This window comes from Pecten maximus, chromosome 1, assembly GCF_902652985.1.
Source record: "Pecten maximus chromosome 1, xPecMax1.1, whole genome shotgun sequence".
NCBI classification, from domain to species: domain Eukaryota; kingdom Metazoa; phylum Mollusca; class Bivalvia; order Pectinida; family Pectinidae; genus Pecten; species Pecten maximus.
This window is the reverse complement of record NC_047015.1, coordinates 2,568,873-2,584,604: the sequence shown is the minus strand read 5'-3', so window position 1 is coordinate 2,584,604 and position 15,732 is coordinate 2,568,873. Positions and strand designations below refer to the sequence as shown.

The 15,732-nt window shown below is 33.8% G+C and overlaps 1 protein-coding gene across 1 annotated transcript in view; it reads right to left on the bottom strand.

Moving 5' to 3' along the window:
- LOC117340019 (putative nuclease HARBI1) overlaps positions 1-15,110 on the bottom strand; it is a 26,829-nt gene extending 11,719 nt beyond the window's left edge. Inside the window, exons 1-3 of the mRNA XM_033901772.1 lie at positions 15,052-15,110; positions 9,931-10,055; positions 9,318-9,614 (exon numbers count right to left, since the gene is read on the bottom strand). Of these exons, the coding sequence (XP_033757663.1) occupies positions 9,318-9,614; positions 9,931-10,055; positions 15,052-15,110 (481 nt within the window). The remainder of the gene's footprint in view (positions 1-9,317; positions 9,615-9,930; positions 10,056-15,051) is intronic.
- Between the last annotated feature and the right edge of the window lie 622 nt (positions 15,111-15,732).

Below are 15,732 nucleotides of genomic sequence, written 5' to 3'. Positions count from 1 at the left end.
AATTTTACAAAAAAAAACAAGACTGCGTTTAGAAGAAAAAAGTCCCAAACTCACTAACAATTTTAACAATTTTTCTTAAAAAGGTCTCTCTTACTATGATCAGATGTCTTAAAAGTATGATATAGGAGCATTTTTATTGACTGAAAGATGCCTCCCTTTAAGTCATATTTGTAATATCATTTACAGCCACCATTTGCATTTCAAATAAGTGTTTATACATACATAAAGTCAAATCCGGTCAAACAAATGCTCCTACCCTTGTGCTATAGACACTTGTGAGCATAACAGCCTGGCTATATACTGGGTCTGATTATTTGTGTGACATAGAATTAATCCATGCTACATCGTACCACAAAGTAACTCTATAGAAAAGAAATCATCTACAGGAAACTGTTGGTGATTTTAAGAAACTACATGTTCAAACAAACATTTCGGTGTATTACATAACTATTTATGTGCATATATTTAGATATTTATTCGTGTTTGAAATTCAACATCATCCAGATGACCTATAAAGATTACCTATATACAAAATGTAGGTGACCTATATAGATGACCTATATAGATTACCTAAATACATGACCCTTAAAGTTGTTGAGTAGGCAAATATCTGAGGAAATGATATCTAATGTACATATTTTTTGTGTCTAGTTTAAGTCGTATTGTGTTAAACATAATTAAATTTCTTTGGCATTTACGATAGCTGGCAGGGAGTGTAAGTGGCGAGCATTTCGTTATATATCCGCCATTTAAACGTATTTTTCTCTTCACTTCTGACCAGTGGACACAACATATAACATCATACTAGTATGTTTGTATACTTATACTAATATGTTTGTATATCTGAAGCCTTATGTACTAGTTCTAACTTGGAGAATGTCTAATATGTTTGTATATCTGAAGCCGTATGTACTGGTTTTGACTTGGAGAATGTCTAATATGTTTGTATATCTGAAGCCGTATGTACTGGTTTTAACTTGTGGAATGTCTCTGGAAGTCAAAAGTTTAAAGCTAACATCCACACCCTTCAGGTTAATTTTCTTTTGTTCCCAGATATGACGCGACAGGTGGCATTACTGGTCAAGATCAAGTATGTGATTGGTCAATGTAGCGGTAAATGCAAAATGCATACATGCAGTTAAAGACGAAACAAAATTAAGATTGAATGCATGCTGAATCAGTGGATGTATCTATTCAAATGACACATTAATAAAATCATATTCATGATTCAAATGCAGTCTTATTATCACCAAAAATGATTCAAACTGATATAATTTTGTTATCCGTGCTGAAACTGCGCATTTATAAATTAGTTTAATTTATTTCACCAGCAGTTTTATGCTATAACCACCAGCATTAAAACTATGCCGTTTGTCTTTTTTAAAGATATTTCTTGTTGGCTATGCTTTCCCTAGAGTTGTGTTTAATTTATGTTTTAACAGTGTATTAGGTGTTTATTTTCTTGTACCAGTGCAGATGTTAAGTTTGTTGATAAGTATGACAGGGTGTTACGTCGGCAAAAAGTTTACAGTGTTGAATTGCGAAGATGTCATTTATGAATATGTTGAACAGAAGTTGTCCAAGAATTGAGCCTTGGGATACACTTTTGTGATATTACTCCAGCTACTGGGGGAGTCTTGAATCTTAGTTCGTTATGTCAGGTAGGAGAGATAATGTCCTATTAATTTGACCGAAAATTCCGAAACACCATCAACTGATAATTTCTCAAGAAGAATATTATGAGGTAAACACGCATATATAAATAGTCATTGAATTGGTATCCATATCCTTTCTTAATAGCACCTAAAAGATTGATAAATACGATAAAATATAATTCATTGAATCGATCGAAAATTGTTCACATACAAGGTTTGGATATGGATGTTAATTATGCTAATTAGTCTGTAGCTACTTTTGTTTTTTGAGTTGGATAAAGACATATTCAATTAATTACAATACTAACAAAAAAGTAGCAATTGTCATTAAATAGAACAAAATGATTTTGGAGATTCTCTTTCTGATTAATTATTTATAGTTTATAACGGCTCTCCATTTTAACATTAATATACATATGTAATTCCTTTTGACCTTAGCGATGTTCTTCACAAGCGTTGTATTCCAAAATGTTTAACTCGTATCGTTCAGTGGTGCCTTATCGTTCACAATCAAGGTAAAATGATCTAAGTGAGAATGTGAGCAGTGAGGTAAAGTAGTGGAAATAGTGTAAAAGTTAATGTTCTGATAGAGGAAACTTATCTGTTTTCAACTTTAAATCTATTCTATTAGTCCTACTTAGGGAGAGGCATTATACAGATATCAGCCTGCTGCCCTACACCCATTATGTTTTATCAATAAAATCTTTAAAAATGAAACAATACAAAGTGCTCTTTAAATATTCATCTCCAAACATTTTTTCCAAAGAAACTGTCCTAATTGCAGTCTCAGAAATTCTACTGTTTGGTATATGAAGCTTTTTATTTATTTCATTTACCGACGCAATCAAGGATTGTTGCCTGACTGAGGCACAAAGAGTAGCCGTTAGCTGCATACATGCCACTTCCAAATTTGCCATCATAACTGTCCACCATAGTCGAATATTGCCTCACGTCAGAACAGCCTACCATTGCTAAATATCGTCTCACGTCGTTGTTTTGGTGTCTGGAAAATGAAATGCAAATATTGTGCCGAGATGTCGGATGATTGAACTTTAAGCAATCTCCAAAACTTTTATATAAATCTATAAATCATTGAGCGATTCACATGCAGACCTATTGTGATATATCCTTTTTTCACGGGTAAACGATAGGAGGGGAAAACAATAGGGGAGAGAGAAAGACAATAGGAGGGGCAAACAATAGGTGTGAGAGAAAGATGAAAGATAATAAATACGAAACAGGTAACGACGTCAAATGTAATTATGGTCTTCACAAAGATATTGTGTAAGCTGTTCGAGGGACAAATTTACGGCATGAAATTTTACATCATTGTCGTGGAATAATACGCAAAATACATCTTTCGGATTGAGAAACAATACCGACGTAAAAAAAAAGACCAGGAGTTCAAGAATAATAAGCGTCTTCTGCTTCATCGACGACACGCGCTATACAAATCTAGGTCACGGCGACACCCGCTATACAAATCTAGGTCACGACTACACCCGCTATACAAATCTAGGTCACGACTACACCCGCTATACAAATCTAGGTCACGACTACACCCGCTATACAAATCTAAATTGAATCAAGGTTAAGTAGTTCTTTAAATGAGAGTTATGGTGGTGACACCGGAAACACTAGGCTCTGCAAGAATCGATTTTCGTTTGACTTCATGTGGCATGTACAAAAAGAATGGTTCCCAATAAAATCATGATGTCGACCATTTTCCCCATGGTCTTCATCAACTTTCATCTCGCGAAACTTGTCCTGTTTTTTTTTTCTAAAAGTAGTCGACATTTGTCACAGAAATCTTGATACTGGGAACAAGTAATTCGATACTGCATCAACTAAGGTATAAATCACTGTTACTATTATACGTGTTATCATCTGTATATAGTGCAGTGTAAAGCATATCTGACGTCAATGAACTGATTCGCATATCTTATGTTGATAAAGACAATCAAACGTCACAAGTCATGGATAAGCTTTTTCTGCTTCATCGATCAGACCGACATGCAAATCTAGTTCACATTTGGGTAAAATGAGGTTAACTGGCGACCTTCAAATTATCTGAAAACTCGAGTTGACAAGTCCCCATGTTTTGTATGATGTAGTTCAATTTTCTTTTTTAAAATTCCAACCACTCAAAGACACTGTAATTTTCGTGTATCATTTAAATGGCGGTTGTGAATTTTATAACACATTTTTGACATCTAGGGAGGCATTTCAATCTTCAAAAACGCTCTTATCAGACACAATAAAGAAATATGATCTTTGCAAGTAGCCAGTCTTTAGAAAAAATAGTTAAACTGCAGAGTTTGAGGTAAAATATTCAAAATTCTTAAAATAGCCACAAACTTCACTATTTGACTATTTGTCTCGAAAACATTCCTTTAACAGTGCCCAGATGTGTTCATAGTATCTAATATGGGCATTTTTAGTAATTGAAATGCCTCCCTTTATGCCATAACTGTGCAATATAATTCACAGCCGCCATTTGCGTTTCAAGTTCGAAAGAGAATCAACGTTTATGACTTGATCAAGTAAAATCTGGTCAAACAAACGATCGCACTACCTACCATAGACACTTGTGACCATAACGGCATGGTTATTTTGTGCAATATGACTGATCCACATTTTTTTGTTCTCATGAAACATGCTTTTTATGTCTGTTTTGTCGAAATTAACAGGTAGCTTAACAAATTTAATGTCAAAATCAATACCTATGGATAGTCATGATATATATTAACAATTCAAGTCAAGTTACTTCTGTTTGATTGTTTTGATTGTTACACTACCTAACCACCCTACATCTCATTAAACTGTACACCACCTAACCATACTACATCTCATTGAACTGTACACCACCTAACTATCCTACATCTCATTTTACTGTACACCACCTAAACATCCTACATCTCATTTAACTGTACACCACCTAACCACCATACATCTCATTTAACTGTACACCATCGAACCACCCTACATCTCATTAAACTGTAAATTCATGACTTAAGACTGGTTATTGCACTCTGAAACACTTAAGTAAAAATATTTGAAGTTTGGCTGCATTTAACTGTAGTAAGGCATGTAACAATTGAAATATAGGTTCACCACCAGAATGTGGACATATCGTTCAAAAGTTAAATAATACATAGGATTCCTTCTTAAAATATATCAGATAGTTTCAATATTTGATAAACATATCATATTTCACAATATCAAATTTAAAGTTCATGAAAGGCTTGATATGTTTTCGGGGTATTTTATGAAATGTCTACGACGTTCTTGAGAAGATAGCTCCTAGGTGAAATTTCAATGTGTGCTGCCTACTGACAACATTCACCTATATGACGTGCCAACACTGTGATTATGTAAGAGTGAGCCATTGTTGTTTTAGTACACATTGTCCTGTATGGTCAAATGTAGGCCTAAGTATCGCGGTGTTAGCTACTCAAAGGGTCACATAGGCTGTCGGTCAGTATCCCGAACTTTATATCAAACCTCATACCAAACATAGGGGTATATTAACTTTAATATTCGTATGACTCAAAGATTTGAAGACTTTAATTTTACAATAGTGAGACATTTGGTGAGGATATGGTAATAATCGTTCATGTCGCTAAAATGTAATAAAATCCTATCTGTGCAAAACTTACCTTGGATATAAGGCGTCTCGGACCCATCTTGGACAGAACTTGTATATTTTCCGACAGCTTTGGATAAGCGTTGCACATACCTTCATCTTTAAGCATTCAATTAACTAGCTTACTGCACCACTTTACCTATATCAATATATACCTCGTGACTCTAGTATTTTTCCCAGCATGCCTAGGTAGATAAAACGAAGTGTCATGTTAAGAGTCATACCCGATTATTTCAAATTGGACGCCCGCCCCTCAACCTAAAGCCACTGAAAGATTCAATCTAATTTTTGTCGATTTTTTTATAGTGTGTTAAGTTGGTCTAAAGACAATAAATTATACTTAAATTGTCTCAAGACCAGTCAGTTTCTTTATATCATCAAATAGAAATTAGTCCTTATATTTCAATATGCTGGGATTATGTGACTAGAACTTCTACATTACAACATAATTCTAATTAAAATAAGGAACAAGCGTCTATCACGCCTAAACGTTTACCTGAATGTTGTCTACATAATAATGGGTCTCTTAAATAAGCTATGGAAAAATTCATATCAATATAATTGGTACATATGTTGTCTTGTATGCTGTGAACGGATGGACATTGCCTCGTAGCCTAAGTATATAGGTCACAAAAGGTCGACGAATGTTATTTTCAATATAACGAGCCATTCTGTTTACAGAAGAGAGTTGGTCACTTTAAGCTACACAATCACTTATTTGTAAGAACAATGCGACTGAGACAAGTACGAAATCGAGCTCAGAAATAGTTAAAATTATCATTACAACATTTATCGAGATGCTACATTATACATGAACAACTGTGAATAGTTACACTCTAGCATAAAATCGTGGTTCGCCGTGAGTTTTTGCTCTTATTAAATCAGCAAAACAGCCCAATGTTTATCTTTATTGTCAGAAAGACTCCCTGATGACATCCGTTTTAAGCAATTTGCTGTTTACGCTTAAAGCCTTATAATATTTACAAAGGAAATTATTTTGTTTGCGTTTCGGATTGGTCTCGTAAAATTCCAGCCAAAAATTGCACGAATTGGTCCCAAATAATAACCTTAATGGAAATTCCTTCTTTTTTTTTTTTTTTTTTTATGCTCAGATATAGGCTCATAGATATATCTTAATATTATATGTATATAGTCCAACTTCTCATTCATATTTCATTACCATACTTTTACATTTCTCGTTATACAAATCATACAAACGTGGTGTTCATAATTTCATCCTCGAAAGTAATAATCTCTGTCTCTCTCTCTGTCTCTCTCTCTCTGTCTCTCTCTCTGTCTCTCTCTCTGTGTCTCTCTCTCTCTGTCTCTCTCTCTGTCTCTGTCTCTCTCTGTCTCTTTCTCTCTGTGTGTGTCTCTCTCTCTCTCTCTCTCTCTCTCTCTCTCTCCAAACACACACACACACACACACCCTTGCACACACGTACCCTTAAAACAGAAGCAGAAACTCTATACTAACGGCAGCATACTTGCATATACGTGCTGGTTTATACACAGACCCACACAAAAATAGAGAATACTCACAGTAAAAACACCATCACCATCAGTACACACGCAGCGTATATATCACCAATACGCCCTTTTCATGTAAACATAATACTTTCATTTACCCATCTTTACACATAGATCATAACTTTCTATTTTAGTACATTTTAAGAGCTAATAAGCTCCCAGAGCCATGTTTATCATCATTGCACATTCTCTATTGATTCTTTTAATCATTCTTTTTTTATTCGTTTTTACATGTTACTCGTTTAAATACATTGCTATGCTTTTCTATAATTTTATAACTCTATATCGTTGTAGGAGTAATTTTCTCTCAAGAAAATGTTTGAATAAAGACACAATTGAACAACTGTCTACCCTTCTATTAGAGATGTGGTAGTGTTTATATATTGTATAACCAATCAGGGACATAAGAATGTTAAATTCTTTGTACTTCTTATCAACAATCTTATATCCTATCACGATGCAATACATATTTCTTAGCTGAACATTGTAATTATGTTTTTGTAAAAGATCATGTATCAAATTCCACAATGGGTCTACACATTGACATTCAATAAAATAGTGTTTATAATCATCCTTAACTTTACATATACAACATTCATCATTATCAATAATATTCCATCTTTTAAGTAAGATTGCATTTGGAAGAATATTATGGAATAGCTTCCATTTGAAATTTTTTTCGTTATTCTCTATTAAGATATCATTGATAAATTCAAATAATTCATGAAAAATCAAACCACTGCTTTCTAACTGAAACAAATCTTCCCACATACCTCTGCAGTATGACTCTTATTTCTTTTTTCTTATAAATGCTAAGTAAAGAAACTTATTATTTACCTGATCAAGTTTTACACCCACTCCTTTATCAAAGACTAATAAATCAGAGTCAGTTTGTACATTTACCCGTGCATTATCTCCCTTGATTTTGTCCTTCCATTCTTTAGGAATAGCTTTCTTTACCTGACTTACCTCACTTATCCAGTCTCTCGTTTCTTTTAATTGTTGGTAAATTTTTATTTCATTTATACTATCATTATCAATTATATCGTTGATAAAAATTAACCCGGACTCAATCCAGGTCTTAAAAATTAGCGACCTTCCGTTAAGTTTGATGTGTTTATTTCCCCAAATGATCTCTCGACAAATATCTGTAAAGTTATAATCAACGATCGGCGCGTTATTTTCTCTAAGTTTCAACCATGATTGTAGGATGTTAATATAAAAATATGGTTCATCGTTTTTTGGAAGGTTGCGTATGTGTCATGGGGACATACGAAACAACACAGTGGCGCCACCAAGCTTTTCCAAATAATAATTTGGAATCACCTTCCAACAGGCGTCTACAGGAGATACTAACCTTTGTATCCAGGCTACATTTAAAACATCAATATGGGATTCAACATCCCGTATTAATAAACCGCCTTCCGATTTATCACTTATCATAACACTACGTTTAACACGCTCCGGCCCATTGTTCCAGATAAAACAATATATTTTCCTTTCAAGCTCCTTTATTTGTTCTTTACTTACGTATTGGACACTTGCTAAGTAGGTTATCTGTGGTAATATTATAGCTTGAACAACGACAGATTTTCCTATAATGGTCAATTTTCTTTTTTTCCAGTTTTTGATTAGTTCATCAATGCTTGTAATTTTATCTGCCCAATTAAGATTGGAACTTACCTTTGAGTTTGTGCCGAAGTACATTCCCAACGACTTAACTTGCTTCACCCAATTAATACCCATAAACATTTTATCTTTGTTTTTGTTACAGCCTAAATACAAACCTTCGGTCTTAGATTTATTTAATTGTAGACCAGACACTTTTCCGAACTGCTCAACGATTGATAACACTCTTCTGATGTCCCTATACCTCATAAATAAAGTAGTGTCATCTGCTAGTTGGGAGATTTTCATATTCCTATTTCGAATACTGATACCACTTATATGAACATCTGTTCTTATTTTTTGAGCTAGTAATTCAGCAGCTAGTACAAAAATTAAACACGATAGAGGGCACCCCTGTCGGATACCACGTGACACAACGTAACTTCCGGTCAACCAGTTATTGTTTTTAACGCAGCCTTTGATATTGGTATATAACACCTTAACCCATTTGATGAAAGAACGACCAAAACCAAATTTGTCCAAACAGCTAAACATAAAATCCCACTCTATCGTATCAAATGCTTTAGTAAAATCTAAAAAGAGTAGACAAGAGTCAATATTGAATTTCTCCGAATAATCTATAACGTCTTGAATTTGCCTTATATTATACCCTATAAATCTGTCTTTTATATATCCATTTTGATCTGTACTTACCAGTTTTTTCATCAAGGGTTTAAGTCGTGAAGCCAAAACGTATGCAGCTATTTTGTAATCTAAGTTTAACAGTGTAATCGGTCTCCAATTTTGTAACAATAGTGGGTCATTCTTTTTATAAATAAGTGTTACGACTCCAAGCTTCTGTGTATTGCTTAACTCACCTTTCCTGTATCCGTCATTGAGCGAGCCTAGCACAATATTTGAGATATCATCCCAGAAAGTTTTATAAAACTCACCAGAAAGACCATCACTACCTGGACTTTTGTTGGGCTTAAAGTTTTTAACTGCTGCTGTACATTCCTCTAATTTCAGCTCACCTTCACATGTAACATTTTCCTCCTCGGATGACGTATACTGAACTTCACAGTTATCAATGTACGCAGTTACCTCCTTTTTATCAATGCCGTCACTACTATAAAGCTTTGAATAAAAAGTCTCGATTTCCTTCAATATGTTCTCTGGATCGTTAACAATATCATCGTCACCAATCTTAATACTAGTTATATTCTTTTTTGCTTGTCTCTGTCTTTCAATACCTAAAAAATATTTCGTATTCCTTTCTCCTTTTTCAATCCATGCTACCCTAGATCTTACCTGTGCTCCTCTGGCTTTTTAAAATTTCCTGTGGATTCTGGACGTGTTCTGTCTGTAGATTAACTAAATTTTTCTCCAGTTGCGATATGTTTTCTGAAATATTCTTACTTCTGTTTCTACAGTAGTGTATAGTTCTATTCTTAATAATTACTTTACAGTAATCCCAAAATTGAGACTTACCTAAATCAAGAGCAGCCTGCTCTTCTTTCAGTTCCCGTATCACATTTCTTACCATGGATTTGTATTCAACTTCATCCAGTAAACTGTTATTTATTTTCCATATTCCTTTGCCCTTGGTGTTTGAACTATAATATATTTTAATTGAGATTGCCAGATGATCAGTATACTTTATTTGCGCCGGGCGAATATCACAAGAGATAATATTACCCAGATTTTCTGAAATCAAGAACATATCTATTCGACTCGCCTCACCTGTCCCTTTCCGCCTCCATGTGAATTGTCTTTTAAATTTATTTTTTACCCTCCAAATATCAATAAGTTTATTACATTTGATAAATTGGCTAAAGCTGTACGTTTTTCTCAAAGACTTTTGCTTATTATTCCTAGAAATTCTATCTGCTTGTTCAAGCACTTCATTACAATCAGCTCCAGCAATGATAGTACCTTGAGCAAAATCAGCAACCAATTTTTTAACATTTTTGAAAAATACATTTCTCAACTTTTCATCATTTGGAGCATACATATTGACCAGCGTATAGAAATTGTTTGCTACTTCAATATTAACTATCAATAAACGTCCATCTGTGTCTTTTTTAACAGACACTACCTTTATATCTGTCTTATTATTAATAAAAACAGACACTCCTCTACTATTAGATTTTCCAAAACTATCTAAACTAATAGCGAAATTAGCAATCTCGTATTCCACGTCATTTTTAATATCATTTGTAAAGTGTGTTTCCTGTAAAAACACAATTTGAAATTTCTGATGCTTTAACCATTCGTATAATCGGGACCTTTTATTTTTGTCCCTTAAGCCCTGTGCGTTAAGGGATAGAACATGCAGGCTACTCATATGTTAATGTGAAAAGTCATCATTTTTTTTATGCTTTTTTGATTTAGTTTCTTTTCCTGTGGAGGGTGGGGTCCGAGTTTTCGAACTACTTCGAAATTCCTTCTTTGTTCAGAATATGAGTGGACATATTGAAATGAAAAAAAAATCAAATTATAACAGTTGAGTTAGGAGTCGCCCATTAATCTGTACGTTTATAGTTGGGGTACACAATCTCGCACACTGTCGGTATTTATTTAGATAGTTTTCTATTACAGTCATTTCAAATCAAGGAGGATTCCTTTCCATTCTTAGTTGTACAAATTCTAAATGTTTAGTAGCATAAAAGTGTGTAAACGTATGTGCGCAATCGTATCACTGCTCAGGGGAGCTGTTGTTAATTTGTGTTTATGTACGTCTTGGTTTGAAGACGGTCGAGAGCGTAACTTCGTACAACCATCTAACTTCCTTATAGGGAACAACCAACCAATTGAACAAATAGATGTTTGAAACATCCTCTATGTTACGGAAGAGCATTAGGGCCATGAAGCAAACAAAATTGATTCATTTTTTCGTGTTAATAACTCGAAATTTCGACTTAGTAACTCGAAATTTCGAGATAATAACTCGAAATTTCGACTTGATAACTCGAAATTTCGACTTAGTAACTCGAAATTTCGAGATAATCACTCGAAATTTCGACTTCATACCTCGAAATTTCGAGATAACTCGAAATTTCGAGATAATAATTTTAGTTATGGAGATTGGTAATGCACTAGATTTAGTGAAAAAACATGTTTCTCTTAATGTCACACTACTGTAAATATCATGTTTTTGTCTGACAAATAGGACATGATATTAAGAGGAATGCACTGTATGTGTATGTATATATAGTTGAAAAATATAAATTCAACATGACAACTGTTGTGTTTTGTTAACGTTTTCAGGCCTAACGGCCATCTTCAGGCGATTCATTTATTCAACGTCTAGGTTACCACATTATGACGTGTATATGCAGGTACATGTGTGACCATCTTTCAACTTTTATGAAGTTTTAAGCAGAATTGTTAAATTCATTTAATGAAAGTCTTCGATAGCATCTGTACTTGTAATTCCGTGATTTGTCTAAGACTGAAAACATAGATGAAAGGCCCCTCCTTATAGTCATTATTACCTCCACTATCAATTTACTATAAGCCTTCTTAGTTCTTCGACCCTTTTAAGTGGCCTCCCACATACATGTACATATATACACAAAAGAATGGGAAATAAACTTCATCTTCTCTATCAGTTTAGGTCAGGATGATTTATAGCCAATTCGTCTTAATAACCAAAAGTAAAATTAGTTTGCTTTCGTGGGATGCCCCTTTAAGTGAATATGATTGATTGTGTTGAATATACTTATGATTAACATAGAAATACAAATGATGAATAAAGACACTAAATCTAGTGCATTACCAATCTCCATAACTAAAATTATTATCTCGAAATTTCGAGTTATTAAGTCGAAATTTCGAGTTATGATCTCGAAATTTCGAGTTATTAAGTCGAAATTTCGAGTTATTTCGAAATTTCGAGTTATTAAGTCGAAATTTCGAGATAATAACTCGAAATTTCGAGTTATTATCTTGAAATTTAGTAAGTCGAAATTTCGAGTTATTAACATGAAAAAATGAATTTAATATTTTTGCTTCATGGCCCTAATGCTCTTCCGTACTATGTATAGAAAGTTGACCCAAGGATAAAATGTCTGGTAGCCGCTGATTTGCCAGTATGTTTTGAAGTAAGAAAATAGATATGTAGCCTGATAGGTAACTATCCCTATGAAATGTTGATATAAATTTCAGGAAATAATAATTACCAGGTAAACATTTAAGATTTTTGAGAATTTTTACTGCGAAATTCCTCCATTTTCAAAATTGCTACCCTGGAGAAAATTTGAGCTGAAGGACCCAACTTTTGTTTTTGGATTAGGTGTTATATGAGACCCTAAACGTTTGTTAAAAACCTTAATTGTCATATTGAATTCAAGAATTTCAATGAAATACTCCAAAACGTTAACACTAAAGTCTATGGAAAAGCAATTGGTTGGTTTGTCGCTATATTTATCGGTGAGAATATTTTCCCAACATTTTGTAGACAAACATCATCCTAAAATATTGTTATGCCCGATCCCACGCTTGACGGACGTAAGTCTGGCATTATTCTCCGTATAAACAAAAATGCTCAGCCCTCGGCCTCTTGTTATCAGGGAGTGTTTCTGGCAATAAAAATAAACGCCAAGTTGCTTTTGTCATTTGATATGAGTGAAAACTCTTGACAAATCACGCTTCGATTTCCAAGTTTTACAGCTTGCCCAACTTTGCGAAGGATTTACAGTTGTTTATGAAAGACCTGATCAATGATTTTGTACAATGTTTTATCTATTTCTGAGTTTGACTTTGTATTTGTCTCAGTCTGATTGTTCATAAAAATAAGGGATTTTGTATCTTAAAATGCACTATTAACTTTTGAGAGCATGATAGCCCGCCATCTTGAAAATATTATTCCCTAACAAGTACACGACAGTGATTTCAAGAAAACCATTATGCTCTGCATCAATACGTCGGCAAACAATTTTTTTATGCTTACCTACTTACTGAAACAAAAACATTAAATTAAGTAAAATACAACTTCATTGCAAATTATATTCTTTATTCTGACCTCTATGGAAAAAATAATCCTGTTTGGTGATACATACTCTTCGGGCCTCTTGTTATGAATGACCGTCTGATTTACTATCAGTTTTAACAATTCAAGGGAAGCAAATCCCATATTTACAAGTTCTTGGATTATCAGGCACGGTACCAATGTATAGGCGTAGGCCATATCTATCAATGCTATTTACGTGGTAGTGTGAAATTTGAATTTTCAATTATTCCTATATGTTTTAAGGGATGTAGTAATAAATCTATAATATTGTATTAATTTGCTCGATTTGTAATCTAACTGCTGATTGACGTTATTATAAGTTATTATAGTGTACAGTGTGAATCGTATTCACCTGTTTGTAGTATGGTCCTATCAGGTATATAAGAAATGATTGGATACCATCTAGAGCGGAATGTAGGCATTAAAAAAAAATATCTAGTCAGTATAGCCTAGGCCAGCTACCGGAGATGTTAATCTGAACAAGCGAGATAGAAGATATTAGAGCATTATCAATTTATTTTCATGAGTATATTTATTGATTATTTTTGGTAATTGAATGCAATATACGATTTATTATTTTGATCATATAAATCATAAATATGGAATCAAGGTGTTTAAGGTTTGTGCTCTTCCTAACGGTGATTATTAGTATATGTTACGAGATAAGTGAATGTTTCAATCTTGGAATATGAGGTTAGAGTCAGACAGGTTAATTTCATGCAATTAACTTGTAATGGAAGTGGATTTTGAGAATATTTCCTTCTTTTCGTTTTCCTTTCAAAGTACATTATTAAATCTACAAGAACAATGTAGATTCCATTTGTTCCGTAATCGCGGATTAATAAAACAGAAAAGTGGCCATTTTGAATTTTATATCTATATTTCTTATAAAGTATTAAATCAACCTATCTCAAAGCTCACATGTAGATCTCCTCTTAACCCTAGATGTGCATAGTCGGTTCGCGTCCCAATGTAATGAACCATCTTATCAGTATGTTCCAATGTAATGAACCATCTTATCAGTGTGTTCCAATGTAATGAACTATCTGATCAGTGTGTTCCAATGTAATGAACCATCTTATCAGTGTGTTCCAATGTAACGACCATCTTATCAGTATGTTCCAATGTAACGACCATCTTATCAGTATGTTCCAATGTAATGAACCATCTTATCAGTATGTTCCAATGTAATGAACCATCTTATCAATATGTTTCAATGTAATGAACCATCTTATCAGTATGTTCCAATGTAATGAACCATCTTATCAGTGTGTTCCAATGTAACGACCATCTTATCAGTATGTTCCAATGTAATGAACCATCTTATCAGTATGTTCCAATGTAATGAACTATCTTATCAGTGTGTTCCAATGTAATGAACCATCTTATCAGTATGTTCCAATGTAATGAATTATCTTAGTATGTTCCAATGTTATGAACCATCTTATCAGTGTGTTCCAGTGTAATGAACCATCTTATCAGTGTGTTCCATATTAAGTATGGTAGATGGTATCTAACCATTTTGTAAGATGATTGATTGGGCAATCATGGTTTTCCTGAAATTATTTCAAAGTCAATCTCAAATTGCTCTAACTTACCTGAGATTGTCCTGACCAAGTGTTGTTTCGGTTAGTCTGAAATCAAAGATGGCTGCCATTGCCAACAATATCACTAACATGCTACTGAGTATGTATACCACAATAGTGGAAGGGTCTGTAGAGTCAGATGACCGTTAACGCCCATAGGCCCCTTGTTCATTTCTATGATTCTATAGATATTATTTCAGTGTTTTCATTTATCAATCAACAGAGACGTGGGGCCTATGTTTCTGGATAACAGTTCATTTGTGGAAAACACTGACTTTGCTGTCAAAAGGTTAAGCCCTTTGGCATTTTGCACAATTATGGTTTTTGCTGAACAACACCTTTCACCAGAAATAGCTGATTCCGATATTTCAATTGATTCATTTTGTCATGATCGCTTGGACCGAAGAACAGGCCCTGGAGGTGGAGTTTTAATTTATCTTAAAAATACAATTGATACTAAAAGAAGATTAGATTAGAATACGAAGGTATTGAACTCTTATGGTTAGAGGTTCACATTGAATCACATACATTTTTACTAGGTTGTATTTACAGGCCTGAAATGCCAGTTCGTCACTGGGAAACACTTGATTTTATTATAGAAAGAGCTGTAGATACTAATCTTGACATTATTATAACTGGTGATATAAATGTGGATATGTTGAACTTACAAACTCAAAGTCATCTTGGTAGGCT